The sequence below is a fragment of the Mytilus edulis genome, chromosome 3 (genome assembly GCF_963676685.1).
Source record: "Mytilus edulis chromosome 3, xbMytEdul2.2, whole genome shotgun sequence".
NCBI classification, from domain to species: domain Eukaryota; kingdom Metazoa; phylum Mollusca; class Bivalvia; order Mytilida; family Mytilidae; genus Mytilus; species Mytilus edulis.
The window spans coordinates 63,329,275-63,349,585 of record NC_092346.1 but is presented as its reverse complement, the minus strand read 5'-3'; the positions used below and the strand labels follow the sequence as shown (position 1 = coordinate 63,349,585).

General features: G+C 30.4%; 1 protein-coding gene across 3 annotated transcripts in view; it reads right to left on the bottom strand.

The window, feature by feature from the left end:
• LOC139514429 (rap guanine nucleotide exchange factor 4-like) overlaps window positions 1-20,311 on the bottom strand; it is a 113,917-nt gene that overhangs the window by 60,832 nt on the left and 32,774 nt on the right. For all 3 annotated transcript variants that reach the window (XM_071303698.1, XM_071303699.1, XM_071303700.1), the window contains 5 exons: window positions 15,870-16,016; window positions 14,682-14,739; window positions 14,047-14,156; window positions 11,601-11,829; window positions 6,006-6,189 (listed from right to left, as the gene is read on the bottom strand). In XM_071303698.1, the coding sequence (XP_071159799.1) occupies window positions 6,006-6,189; window positions 11,601-11,829; window positions 14,047-14,156; window positions 14,682-14,739; window positions 15,870-16,016 (728 nt within the window). The remainder of the gene's footprint in view (window positions 1-6,005; window positions 6,190-11,600; window positions 11,830-14,046; window positions 14,157-14,681; window positions 14,740-15,869; window positions 16,017-20,311) is intronic.

Here is a 20,311-nt window from a genome sequence, read left to right as displayed (position 1 = left end):
CTACTAAGTTTCAAGTTTCAAGGACTTCAGCTTCATCAAAAACTACCTTGACCAAAAACTTTAACCTGAACGGACGGATGCACAGACGGACGAACAGACGCACGGACGAACAGAGCCACAGACCAGAAAACATAATGCCCCTCTACTATCGTAGGTGAGACATAGAAAAAAACATAATGCCCCTCTACTATTGTAAGTGGGGCATAAAAAGTTAACGTTTGTCAATCTGATTATCAAAAACACAGATGCACCCTAACACCCTCCACCCAACCACAAAAAATATAATTCCAAAACAAAACAAATCATAAATGAAAATATAGATGAAATTAACTAGGCATGCTAAAATTTTGGATTGTAAAAGTAGAAGAAGTACCGGTACCCAAAAGAAAAGTCTGTTGATGAACATCATTACAAATGAATATAAAGGACAGATTTTCTGTATAAACCTCTCTGTAATGAGGTGGAAGTTGAGATCCTTTTTCAAACTGTCAAAGTCATACTAAAAGTGACACAGTCCCATAGGATTATGAAAATTGTCAACTAAAAACTTTAAGAGGAATGAAGAGCTGGAATATAATTTATCAAGAACATTTAACAACATCAAATCTTAGAAATGGTTCTAAACACATAAAAGTTAACCAAAGTCTGTCAAGCATGAAATTTAGGTCATGGTGACCCAGATTCTGAAAAATTGTTTTATCACAACAACTTAGAGAAAACAAAACATTCTCAAAGCCATTCGAGAGTGACATGATTGTCTATGTGCTATTTGTTAAATCTTGTACCTTAACTTGTAAGAGAGAAGTAGCGGTGTGTGTCAATAAATTATCTATGTCAACAAAGTCTAAGGAGTAAATCCTAATTTAAAACAAGAAAATGTTTGCATGTCCTGATAGACGGTTGGACAAAAAGTAGTTTTATTCATATTACATGTTTTATAAAAGTTAAGGAAATCAACTGTTGACACTGGGATATGCCTCACCTTTATGTACATAAACTAATCATAGATACCTGAGGCTCAAAATTTTGTATGCCAGACACATCACATGTTATATAATTTTGAAAGTACAATACAAATCTTGAAATCAAAAAGGTAACACTTTAATATGTAAACTATACAAAACTTTCAAAGTCAATGATCCATGACTATAGTGGTGCAGGGCCAAATAACCTGTGGAAATGCTAACACCAATGCTCAGAAAAAACTGCATACCAAATACCATTGATTTATCATAAGCCTATACACAAACATAAAGATGCAAATTATGCAAAAGTTTCAAAACTGATATACCATGACCAAATATTCTCCATGGAATTGAGATTTTCCAATGCTAATACAATTGCAGACCTTATACAGACCTACCCCTCACAGTTTCCCTTGAACTGACTTAATGATGAACTAATGGCTGGAAACAGCAAGTCTTACTTTTCTACACTAAGCCAAGGCGAGACAAACTAGAGGCTCTAAAGAGCCTGTGTCGCTCACCTTGGTCTTGTGCATATTAAATAATGGACACGGATAAATTCATGACATAATTGTGTTTTGGTGATAGTGATGTGTTTGTAGATCTTACTCTACTGAACATTCTTGTTGCTACAAATATCTCTGTCTATAATGAACTTGGCCCAGTAATTACAGTGGAAAATATTTTCTACAAATTTACAAAAATTTATGAAAAATGTTAAAAATTAACTATAAAGGGCAATAACTCCTTAAGGGGTCAATTGACTATTTTGGTCATGTAAACTTATTTGTAGATCTTATTTTGCTGAACGTTATTGCTGTTACAGTTTATCTCTATCTATAATAATATTCAAGATAATAACAAAAAACGGCAAAATTTCCTTAAAATTACCAATTCAGGACAGTAACCTAACAACGGGTTGTCCGATCCATGTGAAAACATCAGGGCAGATAGATCTTGACCTGATAAACAATTAAACCCTGTCAGATTTTCTCTTAATGCTTCGGTTTTTGAGTTATAAGCCAAAAACTGCATTTTACCCCTATGTTCTATTATTAGCCGTGGCAGCCATTTTGGTTGATTGGCCAGGTCACGCCACACATTTTTAAAACAAATTACCCCAATGATGATTGTGGCAAAGCTTAGTTTAATTTGGCCCAGTAGTTTCAGAGAAGAAGATTTTTGTAAAAGATTACTAAGATTTACGAAACTAGAGGCTCTAAAGAGCCTGTGTCGCTCACCTTGGTCTATGTGCATATTAAACAAAGGACACAAATGGATTCATGACAAAATTGTATTTTGGTGATGGTGATGTGTTTGAAGTTCTTACTTTACTGAACATTCTTGCTTCTTACAATTATATCTATAATGAACTTTGCCCATTAGTAACAGAGAAAAATATTTGGTAAAAATTTACATAAATTTACCAAATTAATGAAAATTGTTTAAAATTGACTATAAAGGGCAATAACTCCTTAAGGGGTCAATTGACCATTTAGGTCATGTGGACTTATTTGTAGATCTTACTTTGATGAACATTATCGCTGTTTACAGTTTTATCGCTTTCTATAATAGTATCCAAGATAATAACCAAAAACAGCAAAATTTCTTTAAAAATTACCAATTGGAGGGCAGCAACCCAACAACCGGTTGTCCAATTCATTTGAATATTTCAGGCCAGATATATATTGACTTGATTAACAATTTAACTCCTTGTCAGATTTCCTCTAAATGATTTGGGTTTCAGAGTTATAAGCAAAAAACTACATGTTACCCCTGTTCTATTTTTAGCCGTGGTGGCCATCTTGGTTGGATGGCCAGGTCATCGGACACATTTTTCAAACAAGGTACCTCAAAGATGATTGTGGCCAAGTTTGAATTAATTTGGCCCTGTAGTTTCAGAGGAGAAGATTTTTGTAAAAGATTACTAAGATTTACGAAAAATGGTTAAAAATTGACTATAAAGGTCAATAACTCCTAAAGGGGTCAACTGACCATTTTGGTCATGTTGACTTATTTGTAAATCTTACTTTGCTGAACATTATTGCTGTTTACAGTTTATCTCTATCTATAATAATATTCAAGATAATAGCCAAAAACAGCAAAAATTCCCTAAAATTACCAGTTCAGGGGCAGCAACCCAATAACGGGTTGTTGGATTCATCTGAAAATTTGAGGGCAGACAGATCTTAACCTGATAAACAATTTTACCCAACGTCAGATTTGCTCTAAATGCTTTGGTTTTTGAGTTATAAGCCAAAAACTGCATTTTACCCCTATGTTCTATTTTTAGCCATGGCGGCCATCTTGGTTGGTTGGCCGGGTCACGCCACACATTTTTTAAACTAGATACCCCAAAGATGATTGTGGCCAAGTTTGGTTTAATTTGGCCCAGTAGTTTCAGAGGAGAAGATTTTTGTAAAAGTTAACGACGACGGACGACGACAGACGACGACGACGCCGGACGCCGGACGCCAAGTGATGGGAAAAGCTCACTTGGCCCTTCGGGCCAGGTGAGCTAAAAAGGATTGACTGATAAGAATTTCATTATATATAATAAAGTTTTCTGTAGTAAACTATCATTCTAGTAAGAGACATAAAATATTATGAGAGACAGCTTTAAAGAAATATAAAAAATCAAAATAGAAATGAAAAGAATAAAATTCATCAAATACAGTAAACAAATCACTGTTCTTAGTTGTTTATTTATGAAATGTGACATTAATGATATATCATAACACCAGAGCTAAGTATACATCTGTAATTTACCAATAACTTTCAATTATTGTTTATAATAAGTAGTTCTTCATTGTGGCAAGTCTTCAAATACTTCAAGGAGAACATCTGTTTAACAATCATGTTTCACTTACATAGAAATTATATTGCTTATACTTTAATTATTCAAAACTTGCTTTATGACCAGAGTTACATAAAATAAAGCAAGAAATATCTGCTTGGCTTTAACTTAAATTTCTAATAATAGGCATATTTTCCATTTGATATATATCTTATTCATCTTTGAAATCATCATTCCCACTGGATTTTGAAGCTTCAGTAATGTATTCTCTATAATTTACTATATAAAGTTTACCATTAAAGCTAGATAGTGGGTGTTGTGACATGTCCACATTTTTACACATGAACTTTAAGATCTTTAAAAGATCTCCCAAAGACATTGTTATTTTCAACTTGATTACACACTTGAAAACATGAGTACTATTTAAAACAGATACATTATACTTAGGAGACACTATAAACTCATATGTCAGAGAGAAACTGACAACACTGTACCTATTGCAAAAAATAAAAAAAACAATGAACAGGCAAACAAGACATAAGCACTATGTAGAAAACTGAAAAAAAAATTATCTACACCAAGATCCAGAAGTGCTCTAAGGTGCTTTGGAAAGGTAAGCAGATCCTGCTCTGCATGTGACACCTGTTCTGTTAATCCTACAAACTATGTTAAGATATGATACTTGTCAATTTGCAACTTCATCTTAAATGCCCTTTTAATTTGTGAAAAAAAAGATACTATCATGTCTAAATATTGCTAAAACTTTTTTTTTTCATTTGGTCTTAAACTTTGCTCCAACTTTATAATTTTTTATCATTAGGACATATTACATACATACAGTATACCCATGAACTACTACCAGTGAGTCACAAAGTTTGTGCCAAAACTACATTTCAATTCTTAAATTTAAGGACACATGTACAGTTATTCCTTCAAATTGAATAAAATATTTTTTTAAGCAGTTATTAATACATGACTCAGTGTCCAGACCATAGCAGTGGGGGTGGGTGTTAGTATGGAAACCCCTCCCTCAAAACAAACAAAAAGCTTTTTAAAAACTATTTAAGTTGAGATTACAATTGAAGTTTAACTATAAGTCTTTGAAGCCCAAATAACCACCCTCAGAAACATCCTGGCTATGGAACTGACCTTGAATATACAATTACACCATTTTTTTTTCTATATATGAATGATACCACTATTTGTTGAAAACAACTGAAAATGTCAGACAGTTAAACAAAAAATATATTATGTATGTTTTTCTTTGGTTCCAATTCAGAACTTATTTGTAGAACATTAATCCTTAAGCAAATAAGATAATTTAATTTGAAAGACAGTATGCCTTTCACAATTCATGGGAATGTTACAGAAAATAATTCATTAACATGCATAACACAGACTTGTTTTCAGTAAAATGTGATAGATGTTACATAAAGAAGAAAGTTTATCTTCTTTTAGTGAAAATTGTCCCCACGAAAATTGAAAAATAGAAGAACATGACATTTTAAACTAATTCCTCATTAAGAAATGTACTTTAAATTGTTGCTGCAAACTTAAAACGGTTATATATGGAAATAAATTCTCAACCTTAGACCAGGTGTATGAAATAAATATACAAATGCAAAATAGATCACATTTAATGTTTTGTTTGCAAGTAAGTTTGAAAAGAAAATAAAAACTTTTTTTTTTCATTTCAGAATTTTCTTTCTACCTTTTCATCTTAATAGCATATAAAAGGTTTTGATATGACCTAACATTAAGTTTATAAGATATACAAATTAAATAATCGTAAAATTTGAACTTTTTGCTTCAGAGTCTTACAGAGCTCGAAATATAGGTATGACACAATAGTAGAGGTAACTTTTGTGATGCATTTAAAATAAAGTTTGTAAAATGAAGGTTTATAAACATCAATAAGAATGATAGATACTCCAGATTTCATTAATATAAGAACAGCATTGACTGATTGATTGTTGGGTGTTTAGAGCCACATTTGGCTAATCATGACACAGAGTTTTTAATAGTTGACTTGGAGAGAACATGTACCTTCCACAGGAAAACTGCCAATCCTAGCTAATTAAGATCAAGAGTCCAATGGAACTTGTAATGAATAGGATTTGAAAGTACAACCTAAGTGATTGGCTTTTGATCACTCTTATAGATCAACTAGTTCAACAAGGCCCCTAAACACTATGACATCTTTACAGTGTCTTTTTCTTATTATTTTCACTAAGTGTACTTACAGTTTACGTAATATCATTCGCATCATGGCGTCAGGTCCAATCTGAGCCAATGTCAACAAAATATCCTGCAATTCTTCTTCAGCTTCTTTCTTGTCGTTATGAGATGGTACAGTACCAACTCCCTGGTCGTCTTGACGGAAACGGTAAAATAAATATTTATCCTTGAATTGGTGCTCATGACATACTGAAAAAAAAAGATCTACCATGTATGAGGCAGTTTTTTCAAAAATAAACCTATTCTCTGTGTAATTCACTTGTAAAACATGTCCCTGACATTATCTTTTTTACATTATACACCATTTGCCGTAGTCCATGACTAGGCATTAGATGTCCTTTTAAGTAGAAATTCATACTGAATTTGTTCATGTGTTTATCTGTACAAAGCAATAACATTTGTATTATATCAAGTTTTCACTGCATCTATACACATTTTTTATCTTTCTATAAACATATTTTGAATGAAATAAAATTTTTAATCATTTTAATTTTTAATTGATATGAAAATAGGAATACATTGTGCTATGTCAACAAAATGAAAGAAAAGCTATCAATAGTTTTTTCCTGAAACTTTATGTAGAACTCCTAAAATGTTTTTATTTTAGTGATCACTTAACCATGATATCTGGGTTAAATCATCCTTTGGACAAATATCTTATCTAGTTGGTGTAATGATATATTTCTGGATGAAATAAGGATGGAGTGGGACTAACAATATAAATCTATATAAGGATGTGGGATTACTTTTGGGAAAAGTTATGCTAAATGGATCTGCAACTTAAAACATTTTCAAGGTCGTCATATAAAATTGGGGCATGAACTTTTAAGTGAAGAGTACTATAGCTGGTGTTTAAATAAGACAAACTAGAAGATGCCCGTGAAGTAAGTTACAATTGGGCAAGTATTTGTTTACCCGATCGACTTCTCATTGTTTTTATTTTTTGTTGTTCATGTGTTTTGCGGGCAATAAGTTGACTGAGTATGCACCAAAGTGTATAAGACACGGATCTATAACAGTCTTCTAATTTGGATATTTTCTCATAAAGTGGTGTTTTCTGTGGGAAAAAGATTGTTTCAAAGACAAAGGAGTAGGGGCATTAAGGCCAGGTTTTGGCCCAAGAAAATAAAATATTTGATAAATTTTTAAATTGGTACATAATGTTTAGAAATGCATAAGGTCAAGAAATATAAATGAAAAACATTAAGATTTTTATGTGATGACGTACCGATTACGTCAAATATGTACTGTTTCACAAAAACGATGAAAATACAGAATTTATTCAGTTTTCTATCTTTAATTCTGTTGTGGAAACATCTTGCGCAGCCAAGAAACAACAAAATAATTTAACAGAAGCTTTATTATGACTATTGACAAAATCTCACCAAAAATAAAATTGTTTCTTGGGTGTGCACATACTTTTTCAATCTAAGATATACTTAAAAATTTGATGAAAAAAAAAAGGAAAATCACAAAATTTTACAAAATATGCAAAATAAGTCATGATTTGTTGCCATGGAAACTTATTCAATGTCCAAATTTTTTTGTTTTCTGAATACCTTGTACCTTAGATACTTTTCAGTAATTTAAAAATATGTATGATAACTTTTAAATTTGCAGAGATTTTTGGGCCAAATAAGGGCCTTATTGCCCCTACTTCTTTAAGAAGTACCAAACACTACATTTATATCTGTCATATCACAAATATTTCCGACTTTGTATGGTTTCAGAGGAGATGCAACTTAATGAAATCGGTCTCTTCCTTCAGTAGTATAGATATGATAAGTTATGCCACCCATTTCAGAGTTCACCTCCTTAAATTTTGGACTATTTTTTTATCAAACAATGGTAACCTCATCCCCATTTTCCTTCACATGTATGCCAACTTTAACTTAATTTTACCCTCTTTTGGAGATGTAAGACTATTATTTTTTAACTAATTGTGAGCAGGAGTGGCTCGTTCTTCTTTATCCATGTGTAAATAAGATACTAGGTCTATTTTTTCACTTACCTCACAATATTATGAAATATAATAATGCCTCCAGATTTAAAATGAAGATAAAAGATTAAATCCAAATAAATGTATCAATACAAACATTTCACCATATAATTTACATAAAATAAATTAAAATTTTTATGTCAAAGTAAATTTTGACAGATTAGGACTTAATATATTCAGGCAAGATACTTTTATCAACTTTCTCAATAGGATGAGAGAGATATTCTTTTCATTTGGTGATTTTTATAAGTATGTCACAATTTTGAAAAGAAAACAGTACTGACAGTTCATCTCATTTATTTGTTATTATTTTTTAAATGTGGTAGTAGGGCAGGGCAAGAGGTTTATGAAAGAATTTCTTTACAATGTGTTTATATCCTGTGAAGAAGAAGATAGTATTACAGTTTCACTGCCACAGTTGATCAGTCAACCATTGTAGTAATGTTATTAGACTGCTTAGTACATCTCTATAAAACTATAATTGTGTTGAAAAGATGTTACTTGATTCAACTGATTGTTTGTGACTTATATTTTCAATATGATTGTGTTGGCACTTAAACCCATTTACAATGTTAAGAGTTATTTTGTAGTTCCTGGATATACATGTATACACTCTCCATCATATAATAAAGTATGCCTTACATGGAGTTTTGTGTAGTTGTTAGGAGTATGCAATGGAAATTTCATGTGACTGACAGACAGACAGACAGACGTGAACATGTATATTCTCTCCTTTAAAGAGGGAGTATAATACTTCATCGTCTGGTAATATATTCTTCATGTATATACATACTCCTAATATGTTTGTGTCTCAGGGACCTTTATTATGCTGAAAATAGTTCTTTTTTTTTTGTGTGCAAATGTGGCTCAATTCAGAGCTTTGCATATCTTATCAACACTCAGTCTATTATTGAAGGCTGTATGTTTACCCTTTCAATGTTGGACTGCTGTCTTTTATACCTTTATTCAACATCTCCTTTCATTTAATTATTAAATCAATATTATGAATTTCTTATAAGATTTATAATACATTTGTACTGACAGTGATAAACTGTTGTGTATACAGTACTACACATGCACCGTTGACAGAATAATATAACAGCATTTATTTCAATTTGTTTCTTTTGATGTGACATTATTTTTCATATTTTTATTGGAACTTGATAAATTATCAAACTATATTATTTTAGTTTTACAAAAGTATGCAGAAATAAAACAAAAAAAAACTTTTTCGGAATGGCGTAATGTTAATATTGCAACTAAAAATATTTACATGTCTGGTAATACTATAAAATTTAATAAAGATCAAGCTAAATTTGAAGACAAGAAGGAAACACTATGACCAAGGTATTTTCTTATAATTTTAACTCTATTATACTCAATAAGTATATAAGAATGTCTCACAAAAACAAATTTCACTTTTATTATGAGAATTTTAAAAGATCAAATGTTACTTACTAATATATGGCTCATAAAATATTTACAATTATTACGAACAGCCATAAAAGTTCTTCAAGAGAAAAATTATCATAGAGATATTTGAAAATAAACTATGAGTTATATAGACTTTTTATTATAAAATATTATTAAACATTTTGTATCAAGATATGAAATAATTAAAATAAAACTTATTGCAGCAATTTTAGTCCTCAAACTTCAAATATGAGATCAATAGCCTACAAAAGTCTTCAATTAAAGTTCTTATAATTGATTCTTTTCTTTTTTTTTAAATTTTTTTTTTGGAAAGACAAAAAATCAACGCATCTTTAAAATAAATGTGCAATGTTTCCATGGGACACAGATGATGCCTACTTGCATATCATATTAAGTTATAAAGTAACAAAATTGAAGAACAGTAAAAGTGACACTACCCAAATTTGTACTTGAGCTGAGTTGTGTGGTAATGAGTAATGAGTATTGTGTATTAGTTTCTAGTTTCATAATATTTGGTGGAGGCAAACTCAAGTAATATATGAATGAAATGTATGCAATCTTTCAACCCCTCTGTGAATATTCTATTCATAATATTTGAAAGATCTTAAGGTTTAAACTTTACACTAACTTATGATTCATCATCACAAATAAATAACCTTTTTAGATAAAACTTCATTTTTTAAACAAAAAAGTGTCCTTTGAGCAACTCATCCTTGGCATTTTTTAAACACATATAAAGTTTCAAGGTAAATAGTGTAAAATTTACACCAGTAGTTTTTAAATGGTCTTGATGAAAAGTTGCCAAATATGATCTCCATGACTTATCTGAGAGACACAACTTGTGAATTTTACCAGTATTGAGACAGTAGGATAGATGTCAAATTAAATTTCAAAGAAGGCTGAAAATAAAGAGACAGGAAGCTCAGAAATTTAGTATTATAAGATTAATCTCCAAGAAATTCAAAGCATATAAATCTTCACTTAACCAACCTTATGTTTACAGTTTTTGCTAAATATTGAAATATTAAAGTGCATGTAAACTTTCCATAAGCAGGATATCATTATTATTACGAAACTTCATAGTAAAAGTGGCAGTCTTAACTGTAAAAAGAGTTCCTATGAGAAATATTGACAAAAGTGCATCCTATAAGGAATACAATGTAATCATTTTGTAGATGTAAAGGGAAATTGAGTTGCTGTTCTTTTACCAAACATCCTGTATTCTGAATAAGTATTTATTAGAAATATCTCCTATGTTTAACAAAGTTGTCATGTGTATTCATAAAAAAAAAAAAATTAAAATAATAACCATTTCCAGGAAATATAATAAATGGGAAAATGAAGTAATTGAAATAGAACATATGTTACTTTGTAAAGTTTCATGTAAAACATGTTTCAATTAATCTTGAGAAGTTACAAAACATCCGGTTAATAAGAGAAGTGACTGTATATTATTTATATGTCATCATGTAAACCATATCAAAATTAATTGCACGTTTCTTCAGGTATAGTGTAGTTTTTAAAATAAATTCTGTTCAAATTATTTTCATGCATGTTATCTCTTCTTTTAGAATGTAATCTGACAACGTTTAAGATTTAGAAGCTCAAACTGTTTCACAGTTTACAAAGAAGTATTATTGTTTCTACTTCTTTAGGAACAACAAATAAATATTTGTATTTAAAAATAGAAAGAGCTTGATGAAGAATGTCTTTAATACTTTAAGGTCAGAGTCAAATATTTGTTTACATGATTGTGAAAATGTGGGTAATATCTAAACTGTTTAAATGCTCGTTCAATGTATTTTGCATATTATTGAACAAATAAAATGGGTTAATCAATCTTTTTGTTTTATTTTTGTCTTACTATTGATTTTGAAGTCAACAACAACAATGGTGCATGATAAAAGGATGTCATTTAATCACATCAATACATCATCAAAATTAGGCCAATAACAAAGCTTCCGATCTCAAATGTCTCTGTAACATGCTTTTATTAATCTTATAAAACTTAATCAATTATTAAAGTTAGTAAGTATACATAGGTCAAATTCTTGTATTTTATCACACAGAACTTTTAATTATTTATGTAGGGTAAAAATTCTTTTAAAAATAATGTTAGCATATGTATTCAGATCATTTTAAGAAAAGGGACATAACTCTAACTCACCATGTACAACTAATCCTTCCTCAAGTAGAGCTTGCCATATTCCAACTGCTTGGTTACGAGAATACACCAGAGTACTTTGCTGTAACAACCAATCAACCATTTCTGTACCCACCATGCATCTGCGATATGTTCGTAAATGGTATTTCCTGTCACGAATCATGTGAGGAGCTCTTGAGAGTATCATAGCACGTAAAATGTTGGCTGCTCTGGAAAGTTTCTGAGATGGCATCTATAAAATAAAATGAAAAATTGAAAACTAATCCAAAAATAAAAATACAATAGTTAAATCCCTACAAAGGTGTATGAAACGAAATCTGTGCTCAAATGAATGTAACAATCAGTGTCCAGAAACAATTTTAGATTTTTTAAATAATTGATCACACAAACAGTAGCTCATAGCATCCCATTTACAAGTTTCTACCAGCACTCTCTTAGCTTTTTAAAGATTTTTTTTTAAATATCCCATAAAATAAAATATCTTACAGATAACATCTATTTTTCAGTTTTATTACATAAAATATTCACCAATAGTTCATCAGAACATTAATTAAGTCCTAAAACGTGCAATCCATTTACTTCAAACGAAAAAAAACAGTTAAACAATATTTTCTTCATGTGGCTACGACTGCTTCCTTGTACCAATGTCAAAACTGGAAGTGAAGGATATCCTTTTTGAAATTTAATGTAATTTTGCACATGAACAATACTTTTAATGGCCCTGTGTAATGGCAAGCGACCAAAGAAAATCATTATTGATGAAAAATGTCTTCTCAGTTCTGCTACCTTGTGCTACCGAACAGAAAAAATATTAACTATTCACACTGATTTTCAAACTCATCTGAGACATTGCTGATATGATTCTACGATATAAAATTTCATAAATATTTTGCCAAAACTGTACACTTGACATCACTAAGAATGCAATTTTCTAAAAAATTTACATTTTCCATGGACAATGTAAAGTCCCATTAAAATTATTGGTCACTGTTGATTTTCAAACTTGTCCCTGACATTGCTGATATAAATATTCAATATAAATTCCATTTTAATCCTAAAGGAAATGTAGGCTTGAGAGCACTTAATTTTCTATATAATTTAGGTTTCCCAGGGACATATTACTGTTAAAAAAATGGTTGTTTGGCATTGTGTGCAGGGACCAAAAAAGTGCCATATGAATACAACACTTATTTTTCAAATAGTTAAAAAAAAATCTCCACACCATTTATTTAAACTCTGTAGAAAAGCGTTGGTTTTACATCCATCCAGAAATATGAGCATCAGTGTTATTAAACATTCTACAGGGCTACAATGTAAACTCCAAGAAATATTTTCTTTAAACTGCTCAATTATTCAACTTAAACTGTTGTCACTCAACTGAGATATTGGTACTATAAAGCTTCCAAATAAGTTTCAAGAAATTTCTTTGAAATAAAAAAGCAAAATGGTAACAAGACAATGATTTGATTTTCAAGGGAAGCAACTTCTGTTCATCATTAAAGACTTGGATTATTTTCTTTCTACAAATCTAAACTTATTGTCTCATTGGCAGTCATACCACATCTTTTTTATATTTATTGTCCACCAAAGATCATCTAGTCACGTTTTAATGGTTTGCTTCTATATTTGATTTGAAACTAAACATAAAAAAATGATTTTAAGAAAATAGTTTTTAATTTGATTTTTTTCTTTTATTCCCTTCCAATTTAATTTCCTTGGTGCTTCATTATATTATGTTTACAATCAAAACAAGACACTCTCAAGTTTGGCTGACATAATTTAATTGTTTATGTATCTAGCTGTATAAAATTTGAGAGGAATGAGGGCTAAATAAACTATACCCAACAAAAATAAATTCAGATGCATTTCTAATATTAGAATTTATTTTTCTCCTGCATCTGCCAATTTAGAAATCAGATATGCAACAAATACATTATAAAGTACCTTCATAGAATTACATATGCATTATATAATTCAAGTTTGTAAAGGTTTTTTTTCAATTTAAAGCTAGAATTTTATATTTTTCATTGTGTCAAATGTTATTTAATGGCAATAATTTTTGTTGTCTGATCTTCACTCAGTACTTATATGAAATGGCAATTAATTAGTATTTTGCTGAGACCTGCCTAGAGAATTTTTTTACCAAGTATGGTTCCATTTTGTCTTATGAAAAAACAATTGCCAACATATGACACTGCAGACAATGCTACAGGATAAATGTAAATGAGACAAAGCCTTATACAAATAGCATAAAAACAATGTTATAAATACTGCATATCTGATTAACAGTCCTATACTCCTTGAACAAAGATTTAGTAAAATAAATATGCCACAACTATCTTGTTAAAACTAGTAGGTCCAAATTATCATTTGAAATTATCCTTAAAGCAGTATTAGATACTCTTACATTTATGGTCAAAAACAAAATATCCCAAAAACAAATACTCACCGTAGTGATGGGTGAGGCTGGACTGCTGTGCTTATCATCCAAGTTTGAACTACTACCTTTCCTTGACCTTGGTATCTGTGGTGACAATTCATACTGATGTTTGTGAGGATCTGTAAAACATAAGATGTTAAAAATATCTGGTAAGTCTTTTAAAGTATAAACATGATTTACAAAGCCTCTGATTATACATGGATTGTACTGTATGATTGAAATTTGAAATAATTGATAATTGGAGATTGCTTACTGTAAATACTTTCAGAGAATAAAATACTGTGGATTCATTATTTATCGTTGGATACCAATTGTCGTGGTTTTTCGCAGGTACAGGTGAACCATGAATTTTAATGTTCAAAGAATTACCAATTTTTTTTCCAGGGTGTATGTAGACCTTGGCAAAACCACGAAATTACATATCCATGAAAAGGCAAGTTTTCCACAAGCCATGAAAATTGGTACCCATGAAAATAAATGAATTAACAGTAGTGTTCTCCATTCTCTTGTTTTTTCTTTCAATGCAAAAGAGTACTAGATGTAAGTGGCCTCCATGACTTTGTTGCAGGGAGACGAAAACAGGTACATGAGGGCTAAAATTGTCCTCTTTACAATTACATTTTATAACTAATGACTATACTTACTTGTCCTTGTAAGTGAACTTAGTGGTGTGATCACACCTTCTAATAATGTTTTATTTCTCTGGAAAAAAAACATTAACAAGAATTAAAATTATATTATAAAATTAATAAGGCCTTTTAACAAATAAAATTTCAAAACTCTTACACATTACTTTGATATTGTAGAAACAATTAATAATATCTAAAAATCAGTCCTTGCTTTAGTACCCATCAGCATTTCATTTCATTTCCACCCAAAAAATCTCTCATTTGTGTCACAAATGATATTCCAATTTGAGCAAAATAATACATTTGAGACAATAGTACAGGTACATTATATAAATAATTGATTTTTATTGAAAAGAGACTTTTAATTATAAAGTTACAAACATAGTTCTGATAGCAAAATATAACATAATATTCATAAATCATATTCATCAATAAACCAAAAAGTAAACATAAAACACTAATTAGTTTTTATAAATGCTGTGATTGTATTTTTTGCTAATCTAAACAGTGACTGACTATCATTCAACGTTTTTTATAATTGTTTTGCTGTCAATATCTGTTGTAATTCTGGACTTGAAACTTTTTGAGGTACATCTATGCAATTTTTCTATGTTTTTCAATACATTAGATATTGTAAATGCCAGGCCTAAAAATATTAAGGACATATTTCCTCCTCAATTTGTCTTTGAATGAATTATGTCCATTTCGTAGTCGAGGACATGAGAAGACTTTACAATTTTATACCTTAAATGTCACTCAGTTTTGAATGATTGATTAATTGATAGGTGAATGCTTTTGTACTGCATTAGCACAATTTTGTATGAGAAATGAGTATAAACTCACTTACTTATTCAATGGAGGGGGGGGGGTATTCTCTACAACATTCTGAGCCTCATACTCATGTTAATATCTGTTATAAATTTTTCTGCTAATTGGCACAAATGCAGCATTTATTTTTGACACAAATGAAGTGCTGCATTATCAAAAATTGGTGCAAATGCAATGAGCCCCTTTTTCTTCATTATACATTCAATGAATTTATTAATTATGCAACAACATTTATTACATATTCAATAAATTTATCAAGTATTCAATGAATATGTTAAATATTGAACAAAATTCATTATCTATTCAATAAATTTCAAGGAATGTATTTACATATATATTTGTTGTACTCAACTCTAGTTTATGGATTTCAATTACCTCCCAGAGTATCCTAAAATCCTTCTGTTCAATTCTAACAAGTTCTGTAAATTCTTTAGTGACAACTGTTGCCTGCCTTGGTTGGTTTGTCAAAATAGACTCTCCAAATGATATTCCTACACCAAAAGTGCATAATGTTACCTCATCCTGTTCAAAACATAAATATTTTTATTATATATTTTTTTTTGCTATAGTTTAGGTTTAAGTGCATATTTTCTGTTTTTCACAAAACATTGATTAAACTAGAGGCTCCAGGCATTGCTCACTTATGGAATTTTCTAAGTATGATATATAGGTACATCGTCAGAAAATATAAAATTCATTTGTATAAGCTTTAGAAAAAGGAAGAAAAGCAAAGCTCACCAAGCTTTTCTCCTGTTTTGTAGCAAGTATAAATACATTTTATATTTCCAACAATGTACATATTGTTTTTATCCTGCAATTAACAGCCTATACATGAGCGTTAGTTGTTTAAAACCAAATCATTGTCTATGATTTTTCAAAAAAATCAACATAGTTGAAACCTTGACCGCGCAGAGGACCCAAAAATGAACTGTCACCCAGAAAGAAATATCAATATTACTGCATGCTTAACATGGACGTGGATGGATAATAGGATTATTTATACATGCAAAAATATAATTTAGCAAACAATTTTTTGTACCTGTTATTTGTATAATAATAAAATATTGAAAATAGACATTGAATTGGTAAACAATTAAACCTGCATTTGGTCACATTATGTTCTATTACTGCTTGAATATAACCAACGACTATCTATTATTGATACCAATAACCATGCTGGTATTTGTACAATGATATTTTTCAATATTGGTTACAAATATTCATTGTTTATAACAATGCCCTTGATGATAGTACATAAATCTTTTTTTTATATTAAGTATTATACAGGATGTTTATGTTCCATATTAGTTCCAATGGAGGGGATATGATTTACAATGACTTATTCTGACAAGAACAACATGGAACTATGCTTCACAGTAGTGGTCATCTTAGTTACAGAAGGATCATAATTATTTTTTCATATTTCAATCTCAGAAAGACTGATTGATAATTTAACAAATGATGAACCATACAAACTAATGAATGTGTCCATTGGACACACATGATGCCCCTTCTACGTGCATATCATGTTATAAAGGGACATAACTATAGAGCTGTTAAAGTGACATAACCCAAATTCGTACTTGTTCTGAGTTTTGTGGTAATAAGCATTTTGTATAAGGTTCATAACATTTAAATTGAGGCAAACTTAAGTTTGAATACGGAATCAAATTTCAGGATGTACAGACGAACATACAAAATAAACGTAATGCTTCCTCTGTTATGCTTCCTCAAAACAACAACGATGTAACACCTTGTGTGATTTTCTTAATAGAAATGATTTACTAGCCATCAATTTTTGTCAAGCATTTAAACAACAAACACTGACAGTTTAATATCATATCTCTATAGATAATCTCATTGATTTTACATAAAACAGCAGTAATACACATACAGAATTTGAAAGCATTTATAAATCTAATATATTTTCAGCACTCACTGGGGTAAATGTGATCTCCGTAACTGCAGTTACGTATATCCAAAGATGGCGGACGATGTTTCTGGTCAATTTTTCTTTTGTCAATTTTTTTATAATAATGTTTAATTTTTCGGCATTTCATGTCTTTTTTAACGTAATACTAAATTTGACACTGAAATACTAAATGTTTTATTCACAATTCAACCGCTGAAATGGAGAAAACAGCCATCTAAAATATCGTGATGATGTGGGTAACTGAAGTAAATAAATTGTCAATGATATACATAACTGCAAATATTGATATCCGTAACTGATTTTATTTCTACACAATTCAATCATGTTTGAACAGAAATAAATGTCTCCGGTTATTTAAAGTGTGATAAACATGAATAAGAATTGTTCTTCGAAGTCTTTAAAATTATTATGTGAAAATATTGGTCAGGCTTCCTATTCTATATTTCTATATAGTCAGCAGAATGAGATGAAATATTAAGAAAAATTGAGAACGGACAGTCTTTTAGTAAATGAAAAAAAATCTAAAACCTCTAACACACTAAACGAATTGATAACAACTGTATTCTTGATTTGGTACAAGCATTACCTTATGTAGAAACTGGTAGATTAAACCTGGCATTATTATAGATAGCTAAGTCTCTCACTTGTATGAGAGTCACTGACTCTCAGACTCACATTGAATTCCATTATATTAAAACCAATTATTTGGTAAAGCAAACGGTCAAAATATCAAAATTTGGGGTACAATGTATCACAGTCAACATTATTTTAACATCTGAATGCCTAGAAAACAAAATTTAAAACTATTTCAACGGAGAAACACAAAATGACAATTACGCACTTTAAGGATAAAGTTTTAAAACAAATTTGAAGGCATAGGTATAAAATGACCATATCACCGTAACAAAATGGCGGTATGTATGAATACTGAGAAACCCCAAAATAAATTATTTATTAAACAGTAACATAGAGTAAAGGTTAACAATCTACAAAGACAAAACCAAATAGCACAATATCACGTACAGCTAATCATAATCAAGAAGTACCTAACCACTACATTTCAAGACCGCCAAGAGTGACTGGGGATTGGAAAAAATGGTCTTCATTGGACTACCTCCCCGAAAACCGTAGCAAAAGTGGGGCATCCGTTTTGCTGTGCGGGATGTACAAGTACGCATCCACGTCTGGTCAGAATGGGGTCGTTTAATCTGATGCCTCATGTAGAGATTATTCCGTGCTCTTTATACGTTGATAACCCTTGTAACTCTTTGACTGTGGTCAATAGATGGTTTGTGACATGCTTCTCGTCCTGAACATATATATAATAATAGGAAGAAGTGGTACGAGTTTCAATGAGATAGCTCTCTACATGAAACCAAATGACATAGAAATTAACATTTATCAGCTAACCATTCGGCCTTTAACAGTGAGCAATGCCAATACCGCATAGTCTGCTATTAACGGCCCCAAAAAGACAAATGTAACACAATTCGAACAAGTCAACTTATGGCTTTATTTATGTACAAAAAAAAAAAAAAAAAAAAAATAGCATGGGCCAGGCCTAGGCAAATACAGAATGTAGCGATGTTAAACATGTAAGATGGCGGTCAACTCCCCCTGACCTGGGACAGTGGTGTTACAGTTCAACATAAGAGCAGACTAAAATATCAGTTGAAAAGGCTTCACTCAACAGGCGGATTCATATAAAAATAGTTTACACAAACAAAGTAAACGTGAGAGGGTACTTGAGGGAATTTTTTTGTTTTATTTCGGAAAAAAATGATGATCCATATTATTAAATCGAGTATAATGAATGAAGCAGAAACAATGTAACTCAACAGTTACTGATGTCCTTCACTCAACTTTTATTACAGTTACGGATATCCGTCTACACAGTTACCCATATCTTCGCGATTTTTTGAAATGATGATTTCTCCATTTAGCGGTTGAACTATGAAAAGATGCTTTGTATTTCAGTTTCAAACTTAGTAATACTTTAAATAAGACACGAAATACCAAAGAATAATACTGAAGTATTACAGAATTGACAAAAGAAATATTGACCAGAAACTTCGTCCGCCATCTTTTGATATACGTAACTGCAGTTACGGAGATCACATTTACCCCAGTGAGCACTGGTATTTTATAATTTTTTCTAGAATAAACATACAAACCTTTGACAAATATTGCAATAAATTATGGTTGGATATACATGTAAAGATTGAAAAAATAATTATTTGTCACATTTTGTGCTGTTCAAGACTGACTTCACTAACTTTATATTCTTTCTGGAAACAGATTGTAATTATATTTTCTATTAAACTGCCTGGTATTATGAAACAAAGGGATTTTAGTGTATTCTTCTCAACCATATATTATCACAAACTTATTTCAGTGAGCACTCCAAATGTTTGTCTATTGTTACCGATATGCTTACTGAATCAATACACCTAAATACAATCTGAGCATCTAATAGATATTTCTATTTCTGCTCATCACTAAAATTTATCACTATTTAACTATATTTACCAGACTATTAACGTGCTATAAAAGAACTATTTCTGGCATGAACTTTAAATAAAGGAAGAGTTGATACACGTAAATAGAAATAGGGTAAATTTCCATTCAAATAATTATATATCATTTCCAAATTTGTCCTGTCAAGAATTGTTCATGTTTTTTTAATTGAATATTTCAATGGATTTTACTGCTTTGATCTTTTCATATTTAATAAATGATGACAATAATGATATATTAAAAGGGTTATCTCAAAATATTTTAACTATAATAGAATTATGGATGTTATAATAATCATTAAATCAATGTTTTTGCTGAACTTAACAGTTATAAAATTTAACATAAAGAGCCTTTGAAACAAAAGCGT